Source organism: Prionailurus viverrinus, chromosome A1, assembly GCF_022837055.1.
Source record: "Prionailurus viverrinus isolate Anna chromosome A1, UM_Priviv_1.0, whole genome shotgun sequence".
In the NCBI taxonomy this organism is placed as follows: Eukaryota; Metazoa; Chordata; class Mammalia; order Carnivora; family Felidae; genus Prionailurus; species Prionailurus viverrinus.
Window position 1 is genome coordinate 229,718,283 of NC_062561.1, and position 26,552 is coordinate 229,744,834.

At 42.5% G+C, this 26,552-nt stretch overlaps 1 protein-coding gene across 1 annotated transcript in view; it reads left to right on the forward strand.

Annotated features, from left to right (window-relative positions):
- The window catches only part of DNAH5 (dynein axonemal heavy chain 5), a 237,404-nt gene that overhangs the window by 67,087 nt on the left and 143,765 nt on the right, over positions 1 to 26,552 (forward strand). Inside the window, exons 23-32 of the mRNA XM_047860273.1 lie at positions 1,696 to 1,897; positions 2,686 to 2,921; positions 6,034 to 6,252; positions 7,280 to 7,342; positions 7,633 to 7,871; positions 8,613 to 8,853; positions 10,923 to 11,122; positions 14,220 to 14,373; positions 15,874 to 16,037; positions 22,666 to 22,822. Coding sequence (XP_047716229.1) covers positions 1,696 to 1,897; positions 2,686 to 2,921; positions 6,034 to 6,252; positions 7,280 to 7,342; positions 7,633 to 7,871; positions 8,613 to 8,853; positions 10,923 to 11,122; positions 14,220 to 14,373; positions 15,874 to 16,037; positions 22,666 to 22,822 — 1,875 coding nt within the window. The remainder of the gene's footprint in view (positions 1 to 1,695; positions 1,898 to 2,685; positions 2,922 to 6,033; positions 6,253 to 7,279; positions 7,343 to 7,632; positions 7,872 to 8,612; positions 8,854 to 10,922; positions 11,123 to 14,219; positions 14,374 to 15,873; positions 16,038 to 22,665; positions 22,823 to 26,552) is intronic.

The following is a 26,552-nucleotide window of genomic DNA, read 5'->3' on the forward strand; positions in this document are numbered from 1 at the left end:
AATCATAGTAAAATTTTAACCCATTTAAAAATGGTATCGTAAATAAAGAGCTTTACTATTAAAAGGTGACAGAACTTGGTAAAAGGTGGTGTGAGAAACAGTTGAAACAAGGATTAGATGTCCAAAGATCGGGCTGAACTGTGCAGAGAACAGCCTCAAAACAAAGCAGGACCAAACTGGCCCCAAAGGAAAAAGTGCTGGAAGGGGCGTGCACACACAATTGCGCCCCTCCGCGGCCGGCTGGTTTAGCTGGTACAGAACAGCATGCTGGGAAAAATAGCATTTGATAATGTCACCTCCCCATTATGTTGACATCATTCTCTCGTTACCAAACATGAATGAGCCAGTTCATCTTACAGAAGCACACTTTGTAGCAAACAGGACTGTTGATTAAAAAATCAATTTTTTAAACTTATATGCCGTCCATAGCCAGTTGTAAAAATAGTGGAAAAGAGATCCTGTTTACAATAATCACATCGCTGAAAAATACCTAGGAATATGCGCGATAAAGAGTGTCTGGAGTCTCTATGAAGATTCCCATAACACTTAACATGTAATTAAAAAAAAAATTGGAAGATTTGGAAACACATACTGTGTTCCTGGATGGGAAGATTTAATATTGCACAGGCGTCACTTCTAATCCAGTGAGTTTATACATTTTACGTGGTTTCATGCAATCTGCCAGGTGGGGTTTGATATAGGATGTATTCTGTTTGCCCCTCCAGATCTTATCTCCACCCTCTGACCTTATGGAACAAATTAATAGTTTTCCATTGAGGCTTCCAATAGATTTTACCAACGACAGAGTCGTGGCAGAGGTCTGGGGCTGGGGGTGGGGGGTGTGGGACAGGGGAAAGAGAGTGACCTTAGCATAATTTTTTCCATAGCACCCCTGTTGTGGCATGATTTTGAACTGTGGGTTTTTAAAAAATTTTTTAAATTTAGTTTTGAAAGAGAGAGAGAGAACATGAGCAGGGGTAGGGCAGAGAGAGAAGGAGACACAGAATCTGAAGCAGGCTCCAGGCTCTGAGCTGTCAGCACAGAGCCCCACACAAGGCTCTCTAACTTACGAACCGTGAGATCATGACCTGAGCCAAAGTCGGACACTTAACCGACTGAGCCACGCAGGCACCCCTGAACTGTGGTTTTTGAATGAAGACCCAACTCCAATCAAGAGGGTCTTGTCCACAAAAGTCTTCATGGACTCTCTTTTTCTAGTTTCTAGAAATTGTCCCCTTCTCCTTTTGGCTAGGAAGGCTAACAATTTCATTGTTACTACTCCTGAGTTACTATGCCCATATTGTATCTAGTACCAATCCTATGGCATTTTTAAATAATTAAACAGCTCACTAATTAAACATTTTATTATTTTATTTTATTTTATTTTATATTTACTTTGAGAGAGAGGGGAAGAGCGAGCAGGGAGGTGCAGAGAGAGAGGTAGAGAGAATCTCAAGCAGGCTCTGCACTGCCATCACAGAGCCCAATGCGGGACTTGAACTCATGAACCGTGAGATCATGACCTGAGCTGAAATCAAGAGGCGGACGCTTAACTAACTGAGCCACCCAGGTGCCTCACTAATTAACCATTTAATAAATCCATGGGAACCACCAGCAGTTGAGCAACATTCACTTATACCGTGATGCCATTTCCACATCTTCCCTCTGAACACAAATCTGTTATTTGTATTCTAGGAAGTTATTACATCTATGGATTGCTTCAAGCGCTACAATCATATTTGGCAAAAAGAGAAAGAAGAAACAATTATGATGGTTGTTACAAAAAACCCCTTGCTTTCTGAATTTGAATCTCAGATTGTCTATTTTCAAAAGCTGGAGCAGGAAATTAACGCCGAGCCGGAGTACATCTGTGTGGGCGCCATTGCTCTGTACACAGGTTGGTTCGTTTTCTTTCATACAGTCATCAGAATTCAACTGTATTGTTCTGTCTCTTTACGTAGATTAGTATGCCAGAGAGTTCTAGCTGTCTTAAAGTTTTTATGGGCTTCAAGTTTTCAGACCAATTTGTAGATTTGTTTTTTTTTTTAAATTTTTTTTTTCAACATTTATTTATTTTTTGGGACAGAGAGAGACAGAGCATGAACGGGGGAGGGGCAGAGAGAGAGGGAGACACAGAATCGGAAGCAGGTTCCAGGCTCTGAGCCATCAGCCCAGAGCCCGACGCGGGGCTCGAACTCACGGACTGCGAGATCGTGACCTGGCTGAAGTCGGACGCTTAACCGACTGCGCCACCCAGGCGCCCCGTAGATTTGTTTTTAATTCCCTTCTGCATAATTCTATATTCTGGACTATTTTGAACACTTTGCTACTAAACCTTGAAAATAAATGCTATTTCAGAGAAAGAGAATGAGTGTGTTGTATTTGCAATTAAAATGTACCCTTCCTTTAATAAATAATTGTAAACATTTGAGGCTAATCTTCAATGGTTTTGACATGTACTTTTTAAAGCATTTTTGAAATATGTTTCGCATTGTTGTAAGACCAGCTTTATAAAATAAATGAATAAAAGATGAGTAGGAAATCTAACTTTTTCCAGTTTAATTTTTTTTATGCACCACAAAGCTGTAAGTTGCAAAGTGTTTATTATTGGTGAACAGCAGTGCTCTGTTTTTTCATACTGGTTCAAGTTTTTCAAACTGAACTGTGGACATTTGGGTTTTACAGCTGACTTGAAGTTCACTCTGGCTGCTGAGACAAAGGCCTGGATGGTCGTCATCGGTCGTCACTGTAACAAAAAGTACAGGAGTGAGATGGAAAACATTTTTACACTTGTTGAAGAATTCAATAAAAAACTGAATCGTCAGATTAAAGACCTAGATGATATTCGGATTGCTATGGCAGCACTGAAAGAAATCCGGGAGCAGCAAATCTCCATTGACTTTCAAGTAGGACCTATTGAGGTAACTGATAATCATTGATTCATTATGGGAATAGCTCATCATGTTGAGTGATATTAGCTGAACTATTGACTAGCTGTGGACTGTAGGTATGGTGGTTACAGATGGAAGCTTAACCTAAGAATAATTTCAGTAATGATGATACCTTAATGATGGTACCTTCTATGGGCCAGTTCTAGACCTTTGCATGGCATCTAAAGTCCCTAACTGCAGAACCTGAGATGAGGATTTCTGTACAAGTGATCTACTGATAAGTGCTCATAGGAGAAGGGAGTGTGAGGGAAATAGGAATGATGAGGTCAGATCGGGGGTGGGGGAGCTAAGGGAGAGTGTGAGCTTAGCTGTAGACAGATTTCCCACAGGGTGCTCTGGAGCATGAATTCCACACAGTTGCTTCCACTTTGAGGGAAGGGAGACTGCCCTTTGTACCCCTGAGACAGTTGGTTATTGACCATCATCTCCCCAAGAGGAGACTCCCATTTAGCTGAGGACAGTTTTCCAGGGAAAGAGGCAGCTGCCATTACCCCAGACAGTACTCCTAGCAGTCAGGATGGGAATACCAGCTGGAAAACAGAACCTGGATGCAACTGTAGGGGAGGAAAAATTCTTCCTCTACCCTTCAAGATTCTCCAGCTGGTTTAAAACTTAAATTGACATGAGACCTACTAATAGGAGTAAAACCAAAGTTTTACTATGTGCACACAGAGGCCCAATAATGAAATTGAGACCTAAAGAAATGACCAAGGCCATTTTTATGCTTTTCAGACAAAGAGACAATAAATCCGTGAGGAATTGACAGGATAAAGAAAACTGAACTTTGGGAGCTTCAATTAGTAAGGAATTCTGAATAAGTTTTGGGCTGTGGTAGTAAATTAGTAAAAAGAAACAAGGGTTGTTATATAGCCTTCTCAGCTCTAAATGTCCTATCCCTGGTGATAAGGATGTTTCTTTACCTCCTGGTTCTGAGAGGCTGCCTTTCACACAGGAGATTTGTTTCCTGGTTTCTGGAGAAAAAGTCGGGCAGCATGTCAGAGAGTTCTTTTTGAATTGGCTATTTCTTAAGTGACTTTTATTCAAAATAATGTGGCAAAGTGGCACATTTTGGTCCCTATAGGTACTAACAGTGTCCATTCATGTATTAATTCTGTATTAACACATTTAATCCTTACTCAACACCTCGTTTAACATAAGGAAACCAAGGGTCAAAGAAATTATTCAGCTTGATTAGTGTTACACATTTCTTTTATAATTATGCTGTATCATATTTTCTCTCCTGTATGAAATTGTTTGCACAGGAATGGATCACTGTATTATTCTTTTGAATGAAACCAGTATGATTATAGCATTAAAATGATTCCGGAAAAAAAAAAATGCCATTTTAGCACTTCATAACTTAAATGTCTGGACTTAAATTCTTAAAAATTTTTTTTTTATTAAGTTTATTTATTTATTTTGAGAGAAAGACAGAGAGAGTGAGCAGAAGAAGGGCAAAGAGAGGGAGAGAGAGAGAATTCCAAGCAGGCTCCATGCTGTCAGCGTGGAGCCCCATGCAGGGGTCAAACTCACGAACCGTGAGATCATGACCTGAGCCGAAACCAAGAGTTGGACGCCTAACTGACTGAACCACCCAGGTACCCCTGGACTTAAATTCTGATGGTGAGGATTGTACACCAGTCTCACATTTTCTGTGCCCCTCTTTGAATTTTGGAAAGTTTCAAATAACCATGAAAATGGTTCAGATAATTAAATGCTTGCACCTTTGCCGTATTGGGTCAGGAAAATCATGTGGCCCACCGTGCCCTTCTTGGGAATTGAAACATAAGATAAAGAGTCCCTGCTTTGTGTAGAACCAGGAGCGTCCCTGGGCATTTGAAGGGAAGGCCCAGTAACTGACACCCCTGTTTCCCCCTGTCTGAGCATTCAGACAAAACTGTAGTCAAATAGTCAAGGTAAAAATACAACCTTTTGTTCCCGATAGAACTTATTTGGAAGACATGGCTTAGTGTACAACTCCCATATTCCCATTACCACCCAAATCCATGCACACACACTACTTGCGACGACTACATCCCAGAATTGTTGAACTTATTCGTGCGTCAGAGGCAGAATTGAAAAGCTGCAGGCCCCTCTATTACCCTGCTTCACTCCATTAAAAAAAAAAATTTAATGCTTTATTTTTGAGAGAGAGAGACAGAGAGCGAGCGAGCATGCATGAGTGGTAGAGGGGCAGAGAGAGAGGGACACACAGAATGGAAGCAGGCTCCGGGCTCTGAGCTGTCAGCACAGAGCCCGACATGGGGCTTGAACTCACGAGCCGTGAGATCGTGATATGAGCCGAAGTCGGACGCTTCACTGAGCCATACAGGCATCCCACCCTGCTTCACTCTTTTGACACTTGGAGGGCAGACCAGTGGGTTGCCTTCAAGGAGCAAGAAGAAAGAGGGAGAAAGGCACTGGGCTAGGCTTGCCCACATCAAGTCTTTTACCCAAATTAATGATCAGGTATTCGTTCCACTTGTATGTAGAGAACTAATGCCGGGAGAGGAGGGCAGAGATATTTAGGGAAAATCCTTTCTCATGAAAACCAAACTCTTTTAGCCAAGAGAGTAGTCGAGGATTTTGCATCTTGAGGTCAATGACTGGGCTCAGGCTTTGATGCAGCAGTACCCTTGTGTGTCTTACTATTGGAACCTCTTACCAACAAAATGAAATGGGATAGAGTTAAAACCCTGATTTATTTTATTATGCTAATATTAGCAGTTAGATTATCTTATGTTTTTCATCTCGAAGTCTTGAAATACAACTTAGGGGCCTAAATAAAAATACCTTTTATTTGCATAATGGTTTATAGTTTTTGAAATTCATTTAAAATGATATTTGTGGATATTCACAAAAATCCTGTGAAGCAGCCAGGAATTTTCTCATTTTATCGTAGAGGAAACTGAAGCTTAGGGGCCCGGTTGCTCATTTAAGCTTTTATGGTTTGCAAGAAGGAAAGAACTCTCGGGGTAGTTTCCCTATCATACTGATCTTTTCCATTCTATCACTTTAATAAGTGAGTGAGTAGATTTACGCATCTGACCGGCAGAAATTAAATTTTCCTTCTTTTGTGTAGGAATCCTATGCCCTGCTTAACAAATACGGTCTTCTCATAACGAAGGAAGAGATGGACAAAGTTGATACTCTGCGCTATTCTTGGGAGAAGCTTCTGACACGTGCCAGTGAAGTTCAGAACGAATTAGTCTCACTGCAGCCGCGTTTCAGGAAGGAGCTAATTAGTACCGTGGAGGTCTTCCTCCGAGACTGTCACCACTTCTACTTGGACTATGATTTGGTACAACTCTGGTTTTTCCTGTTTGTATTTTTGGGAAGAGTCAATAGAGCCGGCAAAGTGCATAAAGATTCTATGCCAAGTTTCATGACTCTCCCTAGAGAGTTTCATGAATGAAATGGGAGTTTCATTTTCATGAGAGCAATCCAGGAAATGAGGAATCTAAAAGTGCAATCCTAATTATATCATTGGTCTGTTCCTGAAGTTGTTTGGTAGCTTTCTAACTTTGTGTGGCCAAATCCTGTTCACATGTGGTTAAATGTCATCCTTCTGCAGCTTTCCCTAGTTCCACAAACACTGTAGAGCGCCCAGCGTGTGGCAGGCACTGCCCTTGGTGCGGAACACACCAACGTGGACGAGACAGATGCCGTTCCTGTTTTAGTCCTTCATTTATGAGTTTTAGTGCAGACTCTTCTGCACTAGGAGTATGTGCACTAAGACCCACTTCTAACCGATCCTAATACACTAGAGAAAGGAAATATGCGAAGGGTACAGTTTGTACCTGTTAAGTAGGAACACACAAGACCACAAAGTTAACGAAGTTATGAGGTTGGATCCATGCACTAACATGGATGAAGCAGCACAGAAGTCCACGTATTGAAGGCGTTCTAATGTAGGAAAGCCCGACTGGAATGTTAAGATTCTATGTCACTCTGCAAATAAATATTAGAATGCTAAAAGCTGTGAGTTCCGTGGCATTGGTGTTTTAGTTCAAAACCAGGCATGATACGTGCTTCCTATAGACTGCTTACGGACCCTTCCTCGCCTGGTCGCCTAAGAAATGAGAAGTACTCATTTTTAATTTTAAGAATTTCCTGAAATTAGAAGGTGTGGTATTAACTTGGCTTTTTTTACTTGAAAATATTTCCAAATGAGTCACTTTCCTGAGTCCTTTTCTACAATCAAAGAACGACGTTTCCTAACATTGATGTGACGTGAATGAAAACTAGCTTTGATGTGCATATACTTTGAGCTCATGAAATTTGAATACAACACTTCCTTTTATTTTGTGTTTAACTTTTTGTTTCAGAATGGTCCAATGGCTAGTGGCTTAAAACCCCAGGAAGCCAGTGATAGGCTTATCATATTTCAGGTAATCTTTTTGGTTTCTATGACCTTCTACACAACCAAAACCTTAACATGTTTTAGACACATACATTTTTTCCCCTTAATATAGAAAAGCCTATTGTGGAATATTTTTAAAAATTGTGATTTGGGATAATTATATTTGGAGATGGTGTCTATTTAATCAACTATAGTTATTTACTATTCTTATTTACATGTGCTCTGAAATCATACGTTTGCTTATTTGCCAGTTTTTAAGTTTACCTGTTTATTCATGTGCAAATCATCTCGCTGAGTTTTCACTGGTGTTTTCTTTAGAATCAATTTGATAATATCTATCGGAAATACATCACCTATACTGGAGGAGAGGCGCTCTTTGGACTGCCAGTTACTCCGTATCCTCAGCTTCTTGAAATAAAGAAGCAATTAAATCTTCTACAGAAAATATACTCTCTATACAACAGCGTCATAGAAACTGTAAATAGCTATCATGAGATGCTTTGGTCGGAAGTGAATATTGAAAAAATCAACAATGAACTTTCAGAGTTCCAGAACAGGTGAGAAATTAAATGTTTAGCATGCCCCGAGCTATTGAATCTTAAATGCTTTCTTCTTTGATAGACTGTCAAGTTCTCTTTTCACTCCCAGATGTTTTGAAAGCACATCAGGCTGCATTGCTGTTGTCCGTTGACGTCACCCTTGTCAGACGCTATTTATTAATTACCCCTGTGTGTACGTGGTAAGACAAATGCGTCCTTTAAACCTGGATGAATTTTGTCAGGGGCTCTTCTGCATCCTGGAGGGAGCTGATCTCTCTTTATATTACACTTATCAAACATTTGAAGTTTATGTGAGATGACTTCCTGTAATAAAAGCAAGAGCCCTATGATTTAAGTGTTGAACCCAAAGAAAATACAGGGTCATTTGTTGTGTTTTTTGGTTGTCAGCCTGATACACTCCGCTGTGCTTTGTACTTAGGAGGATCTCAATACATGTTTGTAGAATTGAATTGAATTGGGAGGCACCTCCGTCATTTAAAATAATGCCTTTTTACCTAGCTAAGTGTTACGAGGGAATTGAAAAAACAAAACAAAACACCAAACTTTCCCAATTGGGAGGAGCAGTTTTCTCTAATGTAAAAATATGTTAGATTAACAGATATCATTTGAATCATGAGATATAAAAGTGTGGTAGGTATTTGAAATGACTGTTTTTTGATAGAATGCTAGTAGACAAGCTTGGAGTGGAGACACTCAGGCTCCTCTTTGAATGACCATTCACGGTGACTCCCTTTGCAGGTGTCGGAAGCTGCCCCGGGCCTTGAAGGACTGGCAGGCTTTCTTGGATCTGAAGAAGACCATTGATGATTTCAGTGAGTGTTGCCCACTCCTGGAGCACATGGCCAGTAAGGCCATGATGGACAGGCACTGGGAAAGGATAGCTGCTCTCACTGGCCATAATCTGGATGTGGGGAATGAAACTTTTAAGTTAAGAAATATCATGGAGGCACCTCTTCTGAAATACAAAGAAGAAATAGAGGTACAGTTCATAGGATTACCTGATGTGGTGGGAGATTGGAAGGTCTCATGGGGTTTATTTTGACAGTATTCCTACATTATGGAATGTTGGACCAGTAAACCATACCAGGACAATTAAAACTCTTCTGGGCATCCAGCTATTCATTCCTTCCACACATGTTTACGTGACAGGTTCTGTGTTGAGTGCTGGGGACATACTGATGCTTTCCTTCATTCATAGATCATTAAATAACTTGCATAGTTAAATAATTACACAAATAAGGGTATAGTTACACAATGTGGTAAATACCATTGAAGTAAAAAGCATCTGTTCTATGACAGCCCATAGTAATGGGCTTGACCTGTTTGGGGTGATGGGGTGGTAAAGGTAGGGAAGTTGGGACACATGCCCATGACTGCTGGGGAGGGAATGTGTGCGTGTGGTGAGGCTGAGGGACTTGGAAAGGGCAAAGAAGACAATGTCAGGCATGTGGAACAGCATGTGTGAAGGGTCTGAAGTGTGTTTGGGAACCAGAGGGAACACCAGGGTGGAGAGACCAATGGGGAGTCGTCTGGGAGATATATTTTGAGCAGAGATGACATGGTTAGTTTTGCATTTTCTAAAGATCACTGTGGTAACTGTGTGGAGAAAGGATTGGGGGAGGGCAAGTGAGAATGATGGGAAAACCAACCAGGGGATTATAAGAATATCCCAGACAAGAGACAATGAATGGTGTGTTGGATGAGGGGGCAGGTAGTGAAGCTGGAGAAGGGGGAAAAGATCAACGAGATCATTAGAAGGTAGAGCCGGGTAGAATCTGGCAAGAGAGGGAACATGGTAGGAGAAACAATCTAGGGTAAACCTTAGATTTCCTGCTGAGAGATCAAGGTGGATGATGGTGCTCATCACGGAGATAGGGAATTATTGGAAGGGAATCAGTTGAGCGACAAATGCAAAGAGCTTAATTTGGGGCATGAGTTTGATATTTCACAGAATGTGTTTGGGATTCCCTTGGTTAGATCCAAACACAGAGGCCCAATAGGCAAATGGATGGGGGTCTTACCGGGAGATACAGGAGGTTACAGACTGGGTGGGCATAGATGAGCTCATGCAGAGAGGGAGTGCAGCATGAGACGAGAAGAGGCAAGGATGGGGCTTGACTAATGGTCCAGGAAAAAGCGTGGCTGCAGAGGAGACTGGGAAAGTGGAGGGAGACCTGGGAGAAGTCAGGTTTCTCTTCATTTTCTCCTCTCATACCGCATTGATTTGGCTCTAGAGTTAAATCAGAGACACATTAAATTTTGGGTCTTTGATTAGAGTTTCAAAATTTACAAGGTTATCACACGTGTGTGTTTTTTTTTTAATCCAAATGGAGATATAATTGACATATAACATTGTGTAAGTTGAAGGTATATAACATATTGGTTTGACACATTTATATTGTGGCATGATTGCCATTGGAGTGTTAGCTAACACCTGGGTTATGTCACATACTGATCATTTCTTCTAGTGGTGGTAGCAATTAAGCTCTAGTCTATTAGGAAGTTTAATATTTATGATACAGTTTTGTTGTCTATTATCACTGTACTGTGTGTTAGATTTCCAGCATCTCTTCTCTTCCCCCATCCCTGGCTCTGGTAACTACCACTCTACCCTCTGTGTTTTTGAGGGTTCCACATATAAGAGATTCCACATAACAAGGGATAGCATATGGTATTTTTACTTGTCTGACTTATCTCAGCCTAATGCCCTCAAGGTCTACCCACGTTGTCACAAATGTCAGGATGTCCTTTCTCACGGTGTTCCGTTGTTGCGTACCTTTTCTGTCACCTTTCTCTCTGGAAGAGTTTGGTGGGACATTTTACAAACTAAGGTTCTGTTATTTAGTAATACATCTTCATCTCTCTCCCTAAATCTCGATCTATATACATATACACCATTTGTCATATTGCATTTTAGAGCTGGGCGGGAAAAGTATTTTTAGATACGTATGAAGCATCTAGGGAGGCTAGGACCTCTGCTGAATCTGGACTGTTCACGAAGGACGTGTGACTTTCATGTGGTAAAGCTAGAGCTTGCAATTTTAATAGGACATCTGTATCAGTGCGGTGAAAGAGAGAGACATCGAGCACAAGCTGAAGCAAGTGATGAACGAGTGGGACAGCAAAACATTCACATTTGGCAGCTTTAAAGCCCGTGGAGAGCTCCTCTTGCGGGGAGACAGCACCTCAGAAATCATCACCAGCATGGAGGACAGCTTGATGTTGCTAGGCTCTCTGCTGAGCAACAGGTAGGAAGTCCGTCCATCTTTCCCCTGAGATGTGGGAACCACCGCAACAAACGTTTTAAGGGAAATTAATATTAAACAATGCAGCAATGGCCCCCATACAATTTATTTAACATTAAAAGTCCGTGTTTTAATTTTAGCCCTTGGCACAGCATGTGTAATGCTGTTTTTATTTCATTATCCTCTACTGTGCGATGTGTCTGAGACCATCAACTGGACAAAATAATGCAACATGTAATTAGCCACTTGGATCTTGCGGAACATTTCAACTTTGCAGCTGACAAGCCTCACCGCACAGCTGACAGCTTGACAGGCTCCGGAGTCCAGGGGAAATTAGGCTGAGCTTCAGAATAATCGTTCTACTTGGGAAATCGTTGTGCCAACATCTGTGGACTAGAAACTCTTAGTTGTGTACATACTTTAATGAGATGACAGATTAAGATAGAGAGTGAATTTAATTCATAAAGAGAAATAAAACAGCACAGACCGATACGAGTCTAACACTTCTGTTTGACAGTTAACTGCAAAACCATCATGCTTTGGATGCACATGCCTTAGACTCATGAGCTTAACATTTCCTTGGTTCCTTGCTTCCCTTTGCTCCTCCTGAAATAATTTTTTGTTCACCAGGATCTTCTCAGATATATAATAATTGTGTAGCATGAGGGTATCATTGAGATACGAGTTTACTGCATTCTGTCTTTCGAACGTCAGTCTCTTCTGTGTGTATATGTACATGAATAAGTTTAATGTAGGGATTAATAACCACTTAATACTGTTTGATAAAAATTTCTCTTCTTCACTTTTGCTTGGTACACCCAAGTGTTTGAAGTGAGTAATATGGGATATAAAATTCGGTCTTAGAGATTTAGACCATTGGTGACCTTGACTCTGAAGTACTTAGGATTTGGTGAGTTTGAATGAATTTGGTTGCTATTCATACCCAAATAAATGAAGGACAGATGGAAAATAACACATCCTAGGGAGGTAGAAAATGAACACATACAAATTAAGTAAAAATTACTATGTTAGGGATGGGGAAACTGTCCTTACCGATGGCAGTGAATCCACAGATGAGAGTTGTGTGAGGAACACGTATTCAGTACAAATGTATTGAACACCTACTATGTGCCATACACTTTTCTAGGTGCTATGGACAGAAGAGCAAATCAAACAGTGTTCTCTGTTGCTATGGAACCGCATTGTAGTGAAAATCATAAATTAAAAAAAAAAAACCCAGAAAGATGTGGAATATTAAAACAGTCTGTTTCACAATTAGGACTGTGGGAATGAAAATTTTATTAATGAACATGACTAATATTTGAGAAAGACTTAAGTCCATAGTCTGTTGGAATGGAGGGATCCCTAAGGGCAAAGAAAAAGGAAAAACAGTGACAGGGAGTACAATTATTAGAATTTTGTCTGCAAATAATAGAAGCACCTCGTGAAACATTGCCTGCACAAAACTGAAGTTTATGCGGCTCCCACGTAAAAGAAGCTCCAAGGTTGATGGTTCAGGGTAGAGAGCAGGCTCCACCTCATCATCAGGGACCTAAGCTTTATCAGGCTCACCCTTCTGTCTTTTCCAGGGGTGGCCCTTCCCCTTACTTCCCCTTCCATACAATGCTGCCACCCACTTCTTACCCAAGAGAGTGGTCCTCACCTGGCTGTTTACTGGACGCCTGGGGAACTTAAATCCCAGTGCCTGGGCCACATCTCACACTGATTCAATTGGAGTCTTTTGGGGGTGGGACCCAGGCAGGCCTGAGTGGGTTTTTTTTTTTAATGTTTATTTATTTTTGACAGAGAGAGTGACAGAGCATGAGTGGGGGAGGGTCAGAGAGAGAGGGAGACACAGAATCGGAAGCAGGCTCCAGGCTCCGAGCTGTCAGCACAGAGCTCCGCGTGGGGCTCGATCTCACAAACCGCGAGATCATGACCTGAGCCGAAGTCGGATGCTCAACCGACTGAGCCACCCCAGTGCCCAGGCCCAAGTAGTTTTTAATGTCTGCTGGATGTCCCCAAAGTACAGCCAAGGTTGGGAGCTACTGATGTGGAACTTAGTCCCGGCCCTGCCCGTTGCTGCAGAGGAGGCTGGGAAATTCAGTATTTTAACTGGGCACTTACGTTTCCAGGTAGAAATGGGGTCCTATATCTAAAGAGAAAAGGAAAAAAACACTGGAAGGCCATGATCCGTTTCTCTCTCAAGAATGAAAAAGGGAAGATAGATTAACTATAGGAGAGACTAAAGAGTGACTATCAGAGTATTACACGTAGACCTGCATGATCCCTAACACATACACACACAAGCACACGCACACGCGCACGAGTGGGTGGTTTTGAGTGGCTGGGAAGTTGGAAAGAGACCCAGAAAGGGGGAGGCTAGAGAGAGATTGCAGGTATTAACATGTTTGAAAATTGAATTGGTTGTTTGATCCCCACCAGTGTCTCTGTAATTGCCCCATAGTATGTGAGAAACCAGAGAGAGTCCCTGGGGAAGACACAAAGGTCAGCAGAGAGACTATTACTCGCTTGGCTGTAGCAACAATGACCCCAATTTTATTACTCTAGCAGTTGTGTGGAATCAAGTCTAATGCCTGATCTGCTTCTCAGATGACCCATCTCCCTCCCACCTGTTTATGCTCTGGATCAAAACAGGAAAAGTCGAACAATGTCCAGTAAATGATGATGATTTAGTCACTTGGTAGCATCACTAAAAAAAATAAGTTTATTTATTTGAGAGAGAGAGAGAGAGAGAGAGAGAGAGAGAGAGAGAGAGAATGTGTGAGAAAGAATCGTGGAGGGGCAGAGAGAATCCCAAGCAGGCTCTGCACTGTTAGCCCAGAGCCCGACGCGGGGCTCGATCCCATGAACCGTGAGGTCATGACCTGAGCTGAAATTAAGGGCTAGATGCTGACCTGACTGAGCCTCCCGGGTGCCCCAAGTAGCATCATTTTCAAAACCAGCACAACATAATCCCAGTTGTAAAGAAACAGGTAAAAATTAGGATTAAATAAAATCTTTTAGTTTGAAAACAACAACAATGAAAAAGAAAACACCAAAAAAGCCTCCCAAATGCTGACTGTATTTTTCATTTTAGGTACAATATGCCGTTCAAGGCCCAGATCCAAAAATGGGTGCAGTACCTTTCCAACTCAACAGACATCATTGAGAGCTGGATGATGGTGCAGAACTTGTGGATTTACTTAGAAGCTGTCTTTGTGGGAGGAGATATTGCCAAGCAGCTTCCCAAGGTTTCAGAATTTTCCTTATGGTTTCATCAGGGTTTTAACTCAGAGAATTCTCTAATAACTAATAATTCCTTCAAAAATGCAATAGTATTTCAATTTCTCTGGAGCCACACCCTCCCCAACGTTTTTGTTGTTGTTGTTGAACAGTTTTATAAGGAGAGAGCGATTGTGGAAAAGTAAGGGTGTGAAGGCTACAAAACCGTGTGGTTTTGTGGGAAACAGAGGGTTAAAAAAGAAAAGGAATGTCTGCATAATTGATACACTTTAGGTAATTTGAAGGTAGAATTTGGGAGGAGTGCGGAATTATGGCGTAGTTATCTCGACAATGGCAGGATAATTTGTTCTGTTACTACTGACAGTTTAAAACAACTCACGCTATATAATTCACCCAATTATATCTGTACTGGAAAACTGGGGGGGGGGGGGGTGGAAACAGGCAGAAAAAAGAAACTCCAGAACAAAAAGGCCCTCTTTTCAAGACTGTGGAACATGTTTTTTTCTCATCAAATTTAATCATCTTATGGGGAATATGGAGTGTAGTATTTTGAAATTTTTATCAAAAACATTTTTCTTACCAAATCTCAAGGATTCTTATTCAACTACCTTACATCGTTTGCAAAATTATAATGTTTTAATGATATATTTGAGTTTCAGAAACACGGTTGTGTTGAGTGTTTTTTTTGCTCAGTCTTCCTAGCTGTCCCTGTGGTGAGTTTTCAGTTTCATTACAGAGGATGGGTCTGTTAGCCGATGTATTTTTCACCTACCGGTGGAATGTATCCACACACTGAAACTTTAAGTATTTATTTACTTATTTCTTTATTTCTGCTTTTATATTTGGGCATGTTTTTCTTCTTGCTGGGTGGTGGGGAATCTCAAATTGGATGTAATACTGGCAACTTTCACATTCAATATTCAAGGAACTCGGTGGGGTCTCTTGCTCTCATATTTGATAGTACATGCTTATTGGTAAACTACAGAAAGTTTTAGGGAAGAAGGAAAACCTTATTTCTATTCTCTCAAAGTCCTCTGCACATTTTCAATTTTTTTTCTGAAAAAAAAAATCTGTGTTTAAAAATTTCACAGTATTAGGGTTATACCGTAATTAGTTTTGTATCTTATTTTTAAATGTTTTCATTTCTAAATATACAAACAATTCAGTGCTCAGTGTAGAAAACTTGAAAAACATAAAATTCACTTCATTTAGGGATAACTGGCAAAAACACTTGGGAGTGCTTTTCTCTTCCAAGCTGTCTCATATTGTATTTTCATTTCTGTGTCTGTCTTCTGCTTTCAGTTAACATAATGGGGGGACCTTATTTAAGAAAGGGGGTGGGATGGTGCAAAAGGAGAATCGAAATAGAACATGTGTGACATTTTAGGCATGTAAAGTTGGGATATCCAGACTGGGGAGAAATCTGGCCTCAGCAGAAGGTATGTGAGATGCGCTTTCCTTGAGATCACAGATGTGTCCAAGTGGGCTTTGTTACCTCACTCTTGTAGGAAGCCAAGCGCTTTTCCAACATCGATAAATCTTGGGTGAAGATTATGACTCGGGCACATGAAATGCCAAATGTGGTTCAGTGTTGTGTTGGAGATGAGACCATGGGGCAGCTGTTACCGCACTTGCTGGACCAGTTGGAAATGTGCCAGAAATCCCTCACTGGGTAAGTTTACTGGCTCTGTGAAGGCCCCCTTAGCGTCCTAGAGATGAAAGGGATCAGAGGGACCAGACAGCATTAGCCATATTGATTTTCTTTTGCTAAAACGTAATTCGTGTCTGATGTTGTTGCATAGATAAAACCGGTAGCTTGGAGTCTCATATTATCTCCAAGCCCTTGCTGGATTTGTTCTGATGTTGGAATAATAGGACTCAGGGCTTCTTCCATCCACTGGGACAAAGTCTTGCAAATTCTCATATAGTCCTTGCCTTTTAAAACGGATACAGCTACTTTCCTGATTTTCTTCTTGGATAAGCATCTGAAGAGTCAAAATATTTCATTAGGTGCAACCAAGAACAATATGAACAGTGTAATGGACACAAGTAGTCAAGATTATACAGAAACAAGAGCCTCATGTATCTATACACACACACACACACACACACACACACACACACTTACGTGCACACACACACGTGTATAGGAGGCGGGGTGAATTCCAAGAGTAACATATATTTTTCTTTTCTTTCCCTTTGGCTAATCAAGATAAATCATGTAAGCAGAAATATGTTGAATAGTAGTGAATATTCCAAAAACAGTTAACTATACATGATTTTCTGTATTTTTTATTTTTATTGAGATATAATTGACATACAGCATTACATTAGTTTCAGGTATGCAACATAGTGGTTTGAGATTTGTATATATTGCAAAATGATGACCACCATAAGTTTAGTTAACGTCCATTGTAACGTGCATAGTTACAAACTATTTTTCTTGTAATGAGAACTTTCAAGATCTACTTTCTTAGCAGCTTTCAAATATGAAATAGAGTATTTTCAACTATAGTCACCATGCTGTAAAATATATCCCCATGACTTATTTATATTATAGCTGGACTATACATGCTTTTAAATATCTCCTCTTTCTCTTTCACTCTTATGTGGATCCTGAGAAACTTAACGGAAGACCATGGGGAAGAGGAAGGGGGGAAAAAAGTTACAGAGAGGGAAGGAGGCAAACCATAAGAGACTCTTAAAAACTGAGAATAAACTCAGGGTTGATGGGGGGGTGGAAAGGAGGGGAAAGTGGGTGATGGGCATTGAGGAGGGCACCTGTTGGGATGAGCACTGGGTGTTGTATGGAAACCAATGTGACAATAAATTTCATATTAAAAAAATAAGTATCTCCCCTTTAACCATTTTTTTAAATTATTTTTTACTTTAGGGAGAGAGAGAGAGAGAGAGAGAGAGCGAGCATGAGCAGGGGAGAGGGGCGGGGGGGGGGTGGGAATCCCAGCAAGCTCCACATTCAGCACAGATCCTGGCACGGGGTTGGATACCCTGACCCCGGGATCATGACCTGTGCTACAATCAAGAGTTGGACACTTAATTGGCTGAGCTACCCAGGTGTCCCTAAATATCCCCCCTTCAATCTTAGAATAGTATGTATGGAGAAATTTAGGATAAACTGTTGGTTATGTACTGGTCAGAGTTCTCTAGAGAAATAGAATCAGTAGGGTGTGTATACACATGGTTGGGGGTGGAGAGAGAGAGAGAGAGAAGAAGAGAGAGAGAGACTGAGGGAGAGAGATGTGATGGAGGAGACTGGCAAGTTCAAATCTACTGGGAAGGCTGGCAGCCTGGAGACACAGGGATGACCTGCTTCAGTTAAAGCCCAAAGGCAGTCTGCTGGCAGAATTCCTTCTTCTAGGGGCTGTCAGTCTTTTTTTCTTTAGTCTTTTGCCTGATTGGTTGAGGCCCACCCACATTATGAAGGATAATCTGCTTTATTCAAAGTCTTCTGATTAAGTGTTAATCTTAGCTAAAAATACCTTTACACTGGGGTGCCTGGTGGCTCAGTTGGTTAAGCATCTGACTCTTGGTTTCGGCTCAGGTCATGATCTCATGGTTTGTGGGTTCGAGCCCTGTGTCAGGCTCTGCAGCTGGCAGCATGGAGCCTGCTTGGACTTCTCTCTCTTCCTCTCTCTTTCTGCCCCTCCCCTGCTCACTCTCTCTCTGTCTCTCTCAAAATAAGTAAATAAACTTTAAAATGAAAACCTTCACAGAAACATCTGGAACAAAGTTTGACCAGATACATGGGTACCGTGGCCCAGCCAAGTTGACACATAAAAGTCCCTGTCACGATCATCTGTAGTCACAAGTGGGAGCAGCATCAGGGATGCTAATTGTGCTGAGATGTACATTGACACTGACATGCCACATATTCTGAGCTTTTAACTCCAACTAAGTGATGATGTCTCCTTGGCTAACTCTGGGAGATGGATGCCCCCTCCCCATACCAACGCCCCCATGTTCTCATGACCTACAACAGTACCTATAACACCACCTGTGACTAGGCAGCTGTCTTGTGCACTGAGCAACCCAGGGCACCTAAGCCAGGCTGTGCTCAGAGTCATGGGTGGTGGTTAAAATTCTGAGCCTCAAATGGCACTTTGGAAGGATCTCTGTGAAGTAAGTAGAGGTGTTGCTTAAACTTGAACCAAAAACGTGACTGAGCTGAAAATAGAAGAAACACCTGTATGGTAACATGTAAGGGAGGGGGCTTACTTACTTATGCTTGGCTGGTTAAGTGGCTTTTGAGGTGGCTGCTGGAAGATAACAAAGTAATGAGAAAATTAAGGTGAAAGGAAAGGATAAAAACCAAAGATGGTAAACTTGTCTCACAAAGAAGCTATAAATGGACCTCAGATTCAGAGGCCAAAGGCTTTTTTCCCAGGGACAAAGGAAAGAGTGATGTACGATTAGGTATAGCATTCATACGATGCATAAAATGAAAGGTTCCCGTTGCTCGGGAAAACAACATTTTTTTTGTTTGTTTGTTTTAAATTGACACCTTGGACGATACTCTATTGTGCATTCTCTATAATGGGAACACTCAGCAGAATCCTCACCTACTTGCTTTACCCCAGGGTGAGTCAAGTGGGAGGCATTATGATCGAATGGCTTGATCCAGGGAAGTCGCGATGGGATGCCTGCACACTCTTCAGGAACTCCTTCATGAATATCACTGGTATATCCAAGTTAACAGAGGATCTGGGGCAGTGTGAAATGTGAGGGATGTTAAGCCCTGACAAGAATCTAGGTGATAGACCACTGGCACTGCTGGTTAAAGACAAATCCATAGACTTTGGTGTTCAGCTGGGAGGGTGATGAAGTTGGCATGCTTTTAGGAAAGTTGAAGAGCCTAAACAAGACCATGCCTAGAGGGATGTCTACCCCACTACGTGTGGAGGCAGGTTCAGTAGGAGGTGGAACTAGGGCCGAGATTTTCCTTGGCAAATATTTGCAAGTTTACTCTAATCTAGGTGATGGGCATCCCAACAGCTTATGCCATGGGCCTATGCTAATACTTTTCCTTTAGAAAATTGTCCTGTGAAGACATTATTAATCACGAAGATCATAGGCAATTAAAGTGTCGGTAAAGCACCCTTTAAATGTTAACTTAAAAAAATTTTTTTTTCAACGTTTATTTATTTTTGGGACAGAGAGAGACAGAGCATGAACGGGGGAGGGGCAGAGAGAGAGGGAGACACAGAATCGGAAACAGGCTCCAGGCTCCGAGCCATCAGCCCAGAGCCTGACGCGGGGCTCGAACTCACGGACCGCGAGATTGTGACCTGGCTGAAGTCGGACGCTTAACCGACTGTGCCACCCAGGCGCCCCTAAATGTTAACTTTAAAGCAAAACCATTTGCAAGCAAATCCTTCAAAATAACTTTTTAGAAAAATAGGTTTTCAGGTGTGAATGATTTGATATGTTTCATAAAATTATTGAATCAAGTCAAGTAACTGTTGAAGGACATTTGACAAAAGAAGAATTTTTATAAAAAAGAAAGAAGAGAGAGGGAAATAAACCGTAAGAGATTCTTTTTTTTTTTTTTTTTTTTTTTTTTTTAAATTTTTTTTTTCAACATTTTATTTTATTTTTGGGACAGAGAGAGACAGAGCATGAATGGGGGAGGGGCAGAGAGAGAGGGAGACACAGAATCGGAAGCAGGCTCCAGGCCCTGAGCCATCAGCCCAGAGCCTGACGCGGGGCTCGAACTCACGGACCGCGAGATCGTGACCTGGCTGAAGTCGGACGCTTAACCGACTGCGCCACCCAGGCGCCCCCCGTAAGAGATTCTTAAAGGTAGAGAACAAACTGAGGGTTGATGGAGGGAGGTGGATGGGGGATGGGCTAGATGGGTGATGGGTCCTGAGGAGGGCACTTGTTATAATGAGCCCTGGGTGTTGTATGTAAGTGATGAATCACTGAATTCTACTCCTGAAACCAATATTGCACTGCATGTTAGCTAACTAGAATTTAAAGAAAAATGTGAGGGGCGCCTGGGTGTCTCATTCGGTTAGGCGTCCAAATCTTGATTTCAAGTCAGGTCGTGATCTCACGGTTTGTGAGATCGAACCCTGTGTGCGGCTCTGTGCCGACACTTTGGAGCCTGCTTGGTGTTTTCTCTCTCCCTCTCTCTCTGCCCCTCCCCCGCTTGTGTTATCTCTTCTCAAAATAAATACATAAGCATTTCAAAAATTTGATCAGTCGATTAAGCGTTTGACTTCAGCTCAGCTTATGACCTTGTGGTTGGTGAGTTCAAGCCCTGTGTTGGGCTCTGTGCTGACAGCTCAGAGCCTGGAGCCTGCTTCAGATTCTGTGTGTCCCTCTCTCTGCCTCTCCCCTGATCACACCCTCTTTCTCTCTCAAAATAAATAAATACACATTAAAAAAAAGAACAAGGAATAAGGAATTCTTTTCTCAATAAAGAATAAAGATCAAGCTTCTACAAATAAGATGGATTGGGATATTTAAAATAAAACTAGCCTATTTAAAGTAAGGAAAATAAAAAGCTAAAAACAAACAACATAAAACACTATGAGCACAGGGGTGCATGGGCGGCTCAGTCGGTTAAGCATCTGACTTCGGCTCAGGTCGTGATCTCAAGGTGTGTGAGTTCGAGCCCTGCATCAGGCTCTGTGCTGACAGCTCGGAGCCCGGAGCCTGCTTCGGATTCTGTCTCCTTGTCTCTCTGCCCCTTTCCCAGTCATGCTGTGTCTCTCCCTCTCTCAAAAGTAAATAAATGTTCAAAAAACCCAAACAAACACGAGCATAAAAGCAAGAGTTTGAGAAAATGAGGGGGATGTAAACAGAGACTCTTCGGGCAGCGTCGTCCTGCCCCCTCTTTGAGGCCAGATTTTGTGCCTTTTCACGTGCCCAAAGTGAATAAACCCGAATTGCCAAAAGCAGTAGTTTGTAGTGTGTATTTTACTGATTGTTCCATGAGAGCTCAGGAGGAAGATTACACCACATACAGAAAGCTCGTCCGTCACCCGGAGCACCTCTTGTAGCATAGTCTGTCCTTCTGTTTCCTTCCTTTCTTTGCCTCTTTCAGCCTCTGAAAAAAGTCCTGTCTTCTGTCTCAAGGAATTTAGCTCTTGTCCTCATGCTGGGCATACCATTCACCAAAACAGAAGTCCAGCAGTTGACCAAGTATGGGCAGCCAAGTGTCCCCCTTGCATGCCCTCAAGGGCACCAGCTGGCTCCAGCTTCTGGTCCACAGTGTCCTTGGTCAAAATCCTACCTTCCTATGAAGAGAATCTGCTTCTGTGAACTAAGAATATTTCCCTCATGATTTTACACAGGAAACAAATAATAATACACATGGCGGGGAAGGAATAGAAATTTTTCAGACAGACCACACTTGAAAAGGATTTCTGGTAAGGTTTCAAAAACAAATTACAATGAAAACTACAGTAAGTATATCGAAGGATGCAAGAAAATGAAGGTACAGAGGTATTAATATGAAAATAACAGGGGTGCCTGGGTGACTCGGTTAAGCGTCCGACTTGGGCTCAGGTCATGCTCTCATAGTTCGTGAGTTCGAGCCCCGCGTCGGGCGCTGTGCTGACAGCTCGGAGCCCGGAGCCTGCTTCAGATTCTGTGTCTCCCTCTTTCTCTGCCCCTCCCCTGTTCTCACTCTGTCTCTGTCTCTCTCAAAATTAAACGTTAAAAAAAATAACAGGAAAAATATATCCGTCACACAAAGAAACACCATAAAGTAAAGCAAATATAGAAACAAAATATAGAAACAAAAGCACAGTTGAAAATTCTCTGGGTTTCAGTAATTCCTGGAGGCAGAGAATTGTGCCAGGGCCCCTTCACGCAGTTTATTCAGAGCTAGATTTTGCCTTCTGCTTCGGTAATGGAGTCATTGCATTCTTTAAGATACAATTCCAAGAATGAGGTGCACCCTTCAGCTGACACAGCACTGTGCTTGCAAAAGACCACCCCCCCCCACCCCCTCCAAAACTCCCTGAGTGTGATTGCTCCCGTCCTCCACCAAGAAAGTACAAGCTTTTCCAGATTACCTCAAGGGTATGCATTACACTCGTGAAAGATGAAGAAACTCTATCAGTTCTGGAAAAAATATTTGTTTTTCATCCAAATACGGAATGCTACTAGGCAAGATTAGTAAGAACCACAGAACAAAAACATCGAACAGTGTGTGGGAAAATTTGGTTGTCTCACAATCCTTCCCCCTTCTCGCCGTCCCGATGAGTTTATTTCTAGAAAGGCCTGCTTTGTGTGTTTATGAAGCCTCTCTTTTCCTCTCCACTTAGGTACTTGGAGAAAAAACGTCTTTGCTTTCCTCGCTTCTTCTTTGTCTCGGACCCCGCCCTTCTGGAGATCCTGGGGCAGGCATCAGACACACACACGATACAAGCCCATTTGCTGAATGTGTTTGACAACATCAAAACTGTCAAGTTCCATGAAAAGGTTTGCCTAATTCTAACTGCTGGCCGGCAATTGCCATATCTTAAACTTCCCTTGTCTTTGTACAATCGCTCTCTGATGCTGTGTTTGCATAGGGTTACTCCCAGCTAGTGATTAAAAACAAACTTTTGGGCCCAACGTGCCTTCAGAATTGTGTGATTTCTTGCTATCCAAAGTGTAAATTTGAAGAACAGTGTAAATATGATTAGGGATGCGTCGTATGTAGCATTCATGGTTTTACATGCCAAGTTAGCTGTTGCGAAATTCAACGAAACAAAGAAACCAATCGCTCAGAAAATAGTCCCTTGACGAAGCAGAATTGCCGCAGTGATTTGATTGTTTTAATCAGGTTTCAGAAGTATTTGGCATGATCGTCTTCCCTGGTGCTCGTCATGCTTGATTGAAGCCTTTTTTTTTTTTTTGAAACACTCCTTACAAGTTTCTAGGGTTATGGAGTTGTGGGGGACCCAAGAGAAGGCGTTCAACGTAAGGGAGGTTGCGTTTCTCGGCTGGGAGAAGATACTGCCTGATCCATCGCTTCACCCCAAATTCCCTGGGAAAGAGGCCCTTCCAGTTTGACAGTGTGTTCGGTCGTCCTCCGGGGCTTCCCGGAAACCCTCACTGCCATTCCCTTATTCATCCTGGCGTGCTCTTGGGGAGCGACTTCCATGTGCCAGATGTTGTGCTGAACTCGAGAATCAGAGACCTCCGGGATCCGCACTCGGGTGGGGTGTTTCTAGAGTGCAGCTGGTGCCGTGGTGGAGTGATTACATCGGACGCGATCAAAAGCCATTCGTTTAAGTTCATGCCCGGGGCTGTGTGTCAGGCATGGTGCTAGTCCTGGGGCTCCAAGGAAGAATTTATCAGTACACCGAAGTTGTTTTTATGCCGTGCAACATTCATGAGAAACCTGGCCATTTAACGGTTGGTAATTCTTGACTTGCTGTGCTAGTGTTATGCACAAATAACGTGGGGATGCTGTCAGGGAGCCTTAGCCTGGTATAAAGGGTGTCAGGGAAGGCTCCCTGCGGGGCAGTATGGTACTTGAACTGATAATTTGAAGGCAAGTGCAATCTACCCAGGCAGGTGGAGAAAGGGGTGCATGATCCAGTCAGAAGCAAGGGCAGGTGCAAGGGTCTGAAAAGCGTGGGCAGCCTCGGGTGTCGGGAATGTGGCTACGTGAGGGGTTGGGTCGGTTTCCTACAGCTGCTCTGGATTGACAGCAGAAATTTCCTCTCTCACCTTTCTGGAGGCTAGAAGTCTGAACTACGATGCCAGCAGACTTGGTTCCTGCTGGAGGCTCTGAAGGAGAGTTCGTTCTGTGCCTTTCTCCTAGTATCTGGTGGCAGTTGGCAACCCTGGATGTTCCTTGGCTTATACCCATGTCACGTGGATATCTGCTTTTATCTTCACATGATATTTGCTCTGTGTGTCTGTGTCTCTCTGTCTAGATTTGCTTCTTATAAAAACACCAGTTATTGGATTAGGGTCCACCTTCATCGTAACTTGATGACGTCTACAAAGACCCGATTTCCAAATAAGGTTCCATTCACAGGTTCTGGGCTTAGGACTTCAACATCTATTTTAAATTAAAAAAATTAACATTTATTTATTTTGAGACAGCGAGACAGAGCATGAATGGGCAAGGAGCAGAGACAGAGAGGGACACAGAATCTGAAGCAGGCTCCAAGCTCTGAGCTGTCAGCACAGAGCCTGAAGCAGGGCTTCAACTCATGAGCCTCGAGATCGTGACCTGAGCTGAAGTCATACGCTTAACTGACTGAGCCACCCAGGCACCCCGAGGGTACACATTTTAACCCTGATGGGCAGCGATGAGCAAAGGGAGAAGGGGAAGAAGGAGACATGGGATCAGATTCCAAATGGCCAAGTGTATCACACTACAGAATTCTACTTCATCCTGAACATGACAGAAGGTGCAGGAGGGTTTTACGCAGGGCGGTGACCCAGTTGTGTTTCAGAAAGATTCTCTGGCTCAGTGTAGGAGGTGAAATAGAAGGAGGCATGGAACCCAGTCAGGATGGAAAAGGCTGAGGTGCTACAACAAAGCCTTGATGAAGGCGAATGGGGAGAGAGGAAGGGAAGGCAGTATGGATTCAGTGGGTCGAAACCATTGTTTCTTGTAGACCTACTGGATGTGTGGGTTGAAAGAGGCACTGAGGGGCGCCTGGGTGGCGCAGTCGGTTAAGCGTCCGACTTCAGCCAGGTCACGATCTCGCGGTCCGTGAGTTCGAGCCCCGCGTCGGGCTCTGGGCTGATGGCTCAGAGCCTGGAGCCTGTTTCCGATTCTGTGTCTCCCTCTCTCTCTGCCCCTTGCCCGTTCATGCTCTGTCTCTCTCTGTCCCAAAAATAAATAAACATTGAAAAAAAAAAAAAAGAAAGAGGCACTGAATTACACAGGAAGTTCTTCCCGATGCTTTTCTTACGTCCTTCTGCACTAGGACTGGACGGTTCTAGAGTGCAGCTCCTCACGGTCTCATTGCACAGTGGGAATCAATTAAACGTCCTCATTTTTAGCCACTATTCATAGCAATTACTTCTTAAAATAAATAGCATCGCTTTTTTGCTGTTTTCTCTTGCTATAACATTTCTACAACCAGGGGCAGATCTGGTTTTTATAGGTCCTCACTCCTATGAAATTATAAATCTACAACTCTAGTCAGGACTTGGAAAGGGCCCGTGGAAGTGACAGGCTGTGGAACTTCTGTCTCATTAGCTTCTTGGTAGACCACTTCTGTCTATGACACAGGATTCATTGATACGGTACTACACTGGAGCCCAAGGAAACAGTATCCCACTTATTAAAGAACAAGAATGCAACAAATTTGTACTTGATCATTTGCCTTATTTTATTGTATGCTATGAACAGCCTGTGAAGTGAGTAGGGAAGCAGCACAGGCGTAGGTTTTAATGACTAGTTATGAGCCAGAAATTTAGTCTCAGAGATGTGTCCTCCACCATCGCATGGTCAATGAATGGCAGAGCACCATTTGAACCTGTATTTTAGCAAATAGCATGCTATCCTCATGATGCCATGCTGCATGGAAACTGAGGTGAGAAGACCAGACTAGGAGCTGGATTTGAATTAGAAAACATCGGGGCACCTGGGTGGCTCAGTTGGTGAAGCGTCCAACTTCAGCTGAGGTCATGATCTCATGGTTCGTGAGTTCAAACCCCTGCACTGAGTTCCATGCTGTCAGCGCAGAGCCCACCCTCAGATCCTCTGTTTCCCCCTCTCTCTGCCTCTCTCTTCCTCTCTCTCTCAAAACAAAAACAAAAACAAAAACATTAAAAAAAATAAAAGAAAAAGAAAACATTATATGCCACCAGGAGCTCCTGTAAAGAGGACAATTAGTACAGACTTGGAATTACCTGGAAAGGTGTTTGCATTGATCATATTGGCCTGGTCGTTGCTAATTTTGACTCGATAAGCTTGTGTGGATGACAGGCTCTTACAGGGTCCCATTTCATTGGCGGAAACTAGACTTGTTTCGATCATCCCATTTATGTTGAGTATTTCTGTTAGGAAGTAAGTTTTTGCCTTTCAGGTGTAGATTATTTGGAATTGATTTATCTCAGTTCGAAAGTATTCCCTTTTCGATTTCATGGGTGACTTTTTTTTGGCTTGAAATTGATTTTGAATCATATTTTGCCTCTTATAATCTATAGCTTACCTTCCTTCAGGAAGGATAACACTGACAAGAGGGCAGTGGAG